The 6,357-nt window shown below is 36.3% G+C and overlaps 1 protein-coding gene across 1 annotated transcript; it reads left to right on the forward strand.

Moving 5' to 3' along the window:
• Window positions 1-448: 448 nt before the first annotated feature.
• Window positions 449-1,954, forward strand: LOC150029578 (uncharacterized). The gene has a single exon (XM_090296104.1). The coding sequence runs from the start codon at window positions 449-451 to the stop codon at window positions 1,952-1,954; it is 1,506 nt and encodes a 501-aa protein (XP_090152230.1).
• Window positions 1,955-6,357: the final 4,403 nt, after the last annotated feature.

Consider the following 6,357-nt stretch of genomic DNA (forward strand, 5'->3'; position numbering starts at 1 on the left):
TAATTTGTGCTTAGTTAATTGTTTTGCTTTACTTACTTGTTTTGTATTGTAATTGCTTTGCATTGCTTTCTTTGCATAAAATTGTGTTTTCATTCCTACTTGTGACTTACGTAGTTTACTTAGAAAAAGGTTTGTGACAAGTTTTGAGGGATAGATTTTGGCAAGGAAACACTTGGTACTTAAGAGATCCTAGTGATCCACCTCTCTTTCTTGGAAAGCTACCTTCACTACTATCCTTATCTTTTTTGGGGTAAAATACTTATCACACAAGTCTTTAACCATGTCATCTCCATCTCACAACTCTAATGAAACTGGGGGAACATTTCTTAAAAATCTTTTGGAAAAAATTGCACAAGATGTTCAAGCACTTCCATATAGATAATTGCATCATGAGACCCAACTTAAAGAAAGGGATGCTCAATTTGCTTTGATGCAAGATGACTTGAAAATGGTTAAAGATGAATACACTAAATCCAAAAAAAGTTTGCATACATCTAGCTCTAGGGGCAATGAGTCATATGGAGAACAAAGCCTTAAAATCAATGAATACTACCAACCACCCCCTAGGAGAGTTAGGAAAGAAAAGAAAGAAAGCCCTAGAGAGGTTAGGGTAGATCTACCTCATTTCCATGGTAAAGAAAATGTAGAAATCTATCTAGATTGGGAGATGAAAATAGAACAATTGTTTGCTTGTCACAAAGTGAGCGAAGAAAACAAAGTACCCTTAGCCACTCTAAGTTTTCAAGGCAATGCTATGTATTGGTGGACGACCCTTGAGAGAGATAGGCGTCTTCATAAAGACCCTCCCATAGAATATTGGAACGATCTAAGGGGAGCTTTAAGATGCCACCATATTCCCTCCTATTACAATATGGAGTTAATGGACAAGCTCCAAAGACTCCAACAAAAGACAATGAGTGTAGAGGAATATAGGCAGAAAATGGAACTATATATGATGAGAGCCTCCATTAGGGAATCCGAATTCACTACCGTAGCAAGATTTCTAAGTGGGCTTAACCTTGAGATTAGAGATAGAGTTGAACTCTTACCCTACCAAGACTTGAATGATTTGGTTCAATTATGTATCAAGGTTGAACAACAAAATTTAAGGAAAACCTCAAGTCATAAGGAAGGTTCATACCCTAATTCTTATCCAAGAAGAGATTTTAAAAGGGAGGAGAGTGTGCCTAAAGAAAAACCAAGAGAGACTCCTAAAAGTGTAGGAAAAGATATGCTCATTCCACCCATTCGCACTAGGGTAGTTAAGTGTTTTAAGTGTTATGGAAGAGGTCATGTACAAGCTCAATGCCCAAATCAAAGAACTTTGTTTTTAAGGGGGGTAGATGAGTATAGTAGTTGTGATGATGCACCTAGTGGGAAAGAAGAGGAGGAGAACAAGGAGAGAGTATATCCTTGTGAGGGGGAATTAATGATGATTAGAAAAACCCTCAGCAACCAAACTAGCGTGAACATAGAAACACAAAGAGAGAACATCTTTCATACACGATGCAAAGTTTTCAAAAACATATGTTCTCTCATTGTGGATAGTGGCTCTTACTGCAATTGTTGTAGCGTTAGGATGGTTGAAAAGCTAAATCTACAAGTAGTCCCTCATCCAAAACCTTACAAACTTCAATGGATCAATGAAGACGGGGAACTAACTGTAGACAAGCAAGTAAAAGTCGAGTTTTCTGTGGGTAACTACAAGGATAACGTTTTATGTGATGTAGTACCCATGGAAGCTTGTCACATCTTATTGGGTAGACCTTGGAAATTTGACAAGAAAACCATGCACAATGGTCTAACCAACGAGATTACCTTCACCCATAATGAAAAAAAGTTTATACTCAATCCTTTACCACATTCACAAGTGGTAAGAGATCAAGTACAAATGAAACAAAAGAGGGATGAAGAGAAAAAAAAAAATCAAATTAGAAAAAGAAAGAACCCTTAGGGAGCAAAAGGCATGGGAGAAGAGTGTTCCTTCCCACAAGGTCATTCAACAAGACAAAACATTTAAAAATACCTTTAAAAATATGCTTCTTGTTGAACAACCTCCAAGCCTTATCTTTTGTAAAGGAACACTTACATGCACTACACTAATCTTGAGACTTTGGTTTTACCTCAAGTAAAAGAGCTTTTACAAGAATTTGATGATATATTCTCTAAGGAAGGCCCCATAGGACTTCCTCCTTTTAGAGGTATAGAACATCAAATTGATTTAGTTTCGGGGGCTAGTCTACCTAATAGACCAGCCGATAGAACTAATCCTGAGGAAACTAAGGTGATAGAATCTCAAGTACAAGATTTGTTGGAGAAGGGTTGGGTTCAAAAGAGCTTAAGCCCTAGTCCTGTACCTGTCTTGTTGGTGCCAAAAAAAGATGGCAAGTGGAGAATGTGTTGTGATTGTAGGGCCATCAACAACATCACCATAAAGTATAGGCATCCAATCCCAAGACTAGATGATATGCTTGATGAATTGCATGGCATATTTTCCAAAATTGATCTTAAAAGTGGATATCACCAAATTAGAATCAAAGAGGGTGATGAATGGAAAATTGCTTTTAAAACCAAATTTGGACTATATGAGTGGTTGGTGATGCCTTTTGGTCTCACTAATGCACCTAGCACTTTCATGAGGCTCATGAATAATGTCTTAAGGGATTGTATAGGTAAATGTAAATATGTAGTACTTTATTTTGATGATATCTTAGCCTATAGTCGAAGCCTAGAAGACCACCTAAGACACCTTAGGGAAGTTCTCTTAGTGCTTAGAGTTAATAGTTTGTTTGCTAATAGTGATAAATGTACTTTTTGTGTTGATAGTGTAGTGTTTTTAGGTTTTGTAGTTAACAAAAATGGGGTGCATGTTGACCCCGAGAAAATCAAAGCCATCCAAGAATGACCAACACCACAAAATGTAGGAGATTTTAGGAGTTTTCATGGCTTGGCAAGTTTTTATAGACTTTTTGTGCATAACTTCTGAAGTCTAGCTTCACCACTCAATGAGTTAGTGAAGAAAGACACTTCATTTTGTTGGAATGAGAAGCATGAACAAGCCTTCAAGAGGCTAAAAGCTCAACTCACTAATGCACCCATTCTAGCTTTACCAAATTTTGCCAACACTTTTGAGCTAAAGTGTGATGCATCGGGAGTTGGCATAAGTTTGGTTTTGTTACAAGGAGGGCATCCAATTGCTTATTTTAGTGAAAAACTTCATGGAGCCACCCTTAACTACCCCACCTATGACAAAGAGCTTTATGCACTTGTGAGGGCCTTAAAGACTTGGGAACATTATCTAGTTTCTAAAGAATTTGTTATTCATAGTGATCATGAGTCTTTGAAATATTTGAAAGGTCAACAAAAGTTGAACAAACGCCATGCAAAATGGATGGAATTTCTTGAAAAATTTCCTTATGTCATCAAATACAAGAAGGGTAGCACAAACATAGTGGCCGATGCTCTCTCAAGGAGATATGTGCTCTTTTCAAAACTTGGAGCCCAAATTCTTGGATTTGACAACATAAGAGATCTATACAAAGAAGATCAAGATTTTTCATCTCTCTTTGCTAAGTGTGGACGTAGAGCACAAGAAGGGTTTTATGTATCCGAGGGGTTTCCTTTTAAAGAAGGAAAACTTTGTATACCTCAAGGCACACTTAGAAAACTTCTTGTAAAGGAATCTCATGAAGGAGGCCTCTTGGGCCATTTTGGAGTTGATAAAACTCTTGATCTTTTAAAAGGAAAATTCTTTTGGCCTCACATGAGATGAGATGTTCAAAGACATTGTTTTATATGCATTTCATGTTTAAAAACTAAATCTAAAACAATGCCTCATGGACTCTATACCCCTTTACCGATTGCAAGTTCTCCATGGGAAGACATTAGCATGGATTTTATTCTAGGACTCCCTAGGACTGCAAGAGGTTTTGACTCCATCTTTGTGGTTGTGGATCGTTTTAGCAAAATGGCACATTTTATTCCATGCCACAAGGTGGATGATGCTCAAAATGTTTCCAAACTCTTCTTTAGAGAAGTGGTAAGACTTCATGGATTACCTAGAAGCATAGTATCGGATAGAGATCCAAAGTTTATAAGTCATTTTTGGAAAACTCTTTGGGAAAAACTTGGCACTAAACTTCACTTTTCCACATCATGTCATCCTCAAACGGATGGAAAAACTGAAGTAGTCAATAGATCTCTTTCTACTATGCTTAGGGTGGTCATGAGGGGTAGCCACAAATCTTGTGATGAGTATCTTCCCCATATTGAATTTGCATACAATAGAGTAGTTCAAAAGACTACAAAGATTTCCCCATTTGAAGTTGTATATGGTTTTAACCCTCTTGCTCCTTTAGATTTGGTACCCCTTCCTAATCCACAAACTTTTGTGCATAAGGAAGGCGCTACCAAAGCTGAATTTGTTAACAAAAGGCATGAGAAGGTTAAAGCCCAAATACAACAACAAATTGAGAAATATGTCAAGTATAACAGTAAGGGAAAGAGAGAAATTAAATTTGAGGAAGGAGACCTAGTTTGGCTTTATCTTAGGAAGGATAGGTTCCCAACTAAGAGAAAGTCTAAACTTAGTCCCCGTGGTGATGGACCTTTCCAAGTCCTCAAAAGAGTCAACAACAATGCTTATAAACTTTATTTGCCTACAGAATATGGAGTACATGATACTTTTAATGTCATTGATTTGTCTCCTTTTGTAGGTACTAATGAAGAAGATGACGCATTGGATTTGAGGACAAATCCTTTTCAACGGGGAGGAGATGATGGAAGAGGCCCAAGCACCACTACAATTGAAAGTCCACCAACATGTCATATTGGGCCAATCACTAAGGGTCATGGCTAGGAAGCTTGAAGAGGATTGGAACACTGCCACTGATGGTAGAGAGACCTACCTATACATGCTCAAAGACGCCATAGCTCCTAGTGTAGAATAACTTTTAAATTCTTGTCAAAAGTAGCATAGAATATTTCTTTTGTAATTTTGTTAAAATGCAAATTGGTACCTAAAATGCAAACCTAAGTTTAATTTGAGTTTCCTAAACTCTTAATTAAACTTAGGACCGGCCCAAGCTAGCCTAAAGTGGAGCGTAAGTTCTAGATCTAATTGCACATGCTAGATTCTAGAACTTACTTCCCATGTGCTGAATTTTAGGCGCCAATTCTCTCTTTGCATAGCTTTGAATTTCCCTCTCATTTCACCTTGTGTAAATTGGCCTCCAATACTATTTAAGGAGTGCCTTGGCTCTTGGTTTTACAAGATTAATATACTTAGTGAATTGCTGCGAAATTGTGCCAATTTCACTTCTTGCCAAAAAACCTCTTAGGTTAGGCTATTGATCTTCAAATCTCCCCCTTACCAAAGAGAGTTGGCCTCACCACTCTCAATCCCTACCTATCATGCACCTTCAAGGTCACCATAGCTCCTAGGAGTACCTTGTTTGGCTCACACTCCATATAGCTTCCGCCAATCACCAACAATTCTACAAATCATGAAGACACTTCTCCATCAACTGTGAAGACTCAAATGCAAACATTGCTTGCATATATTGCTTCGAGAGAAGATGCTCCAGAATATTTTGCTGCAATGGCAGCTAATTTGGGACATGCATCTATCAATGAGGTATAACTTAGTATACTTAAATCTTTATTACTAATGTCTTACTTTATTTTTTAATTATAAACATTGAAAATGAACAACTTGAAATATTTTTTTTATCTATTTCAGGCGTCGAATGTTGGAAGTGGTGCTCTATCCCCCTATCAAATAATAAGATCAAGCGGTGGAAGAAAAACTAATTAAGGAAGATGATTGTAATAGTGTCAGAACATGTTATCCTTTTCAGATTTACATTTTGTGGATTTACCTTGATTTACTTTTGGACAACTATAAACTTTGTTCAATTTTTCAATGTAGTGAATGAATGTTTATTATAACTTTGTGTAGTTATTAATTTTTTTATTATGAAAATAGATTTAATTAAATGGCATTATAAATTTGTTTAGTTGTTTAATTATGAAAAAATATTTAATTAAATAACGAAATTATAAACTGGTGGTTGGATTTCATATATTTAATATTCAGAAACAAACGTATTATTTCAAAATTTTATTATAATAATGAAAAATAAAAATGTCATATTATAATGTATATAATGATGTTTACATGCAGCGTGTTTTACACTTAAATCATTTCCCATTCAAATAAATTAAGACAATTTTAACTAACATTAATTACATACCACTTTTTACTAAGCGTCAAATGACAAATGTTGCGATGGCTTGCATAAGATCACCATATGAAAATTGTGGTGGTCAGATTTATGATGATACGCGGAACTGCCA

This window comes from Phaseolus vulgaris, chromosome 1 (assembly GCF_051622355.1).
Source record: "Phaseolus vulgaris cultivar YP4 chromosome 1, ASM5162235v1, whole genome shotgun sequence".
Classification (NCBI taxonomy): Eukaryota; Viridiplantae; Streptophyta; class Magnoliopsida; order Fabales; family Fabaceae; genus Phaseolus; species Phaseolus vulgaris.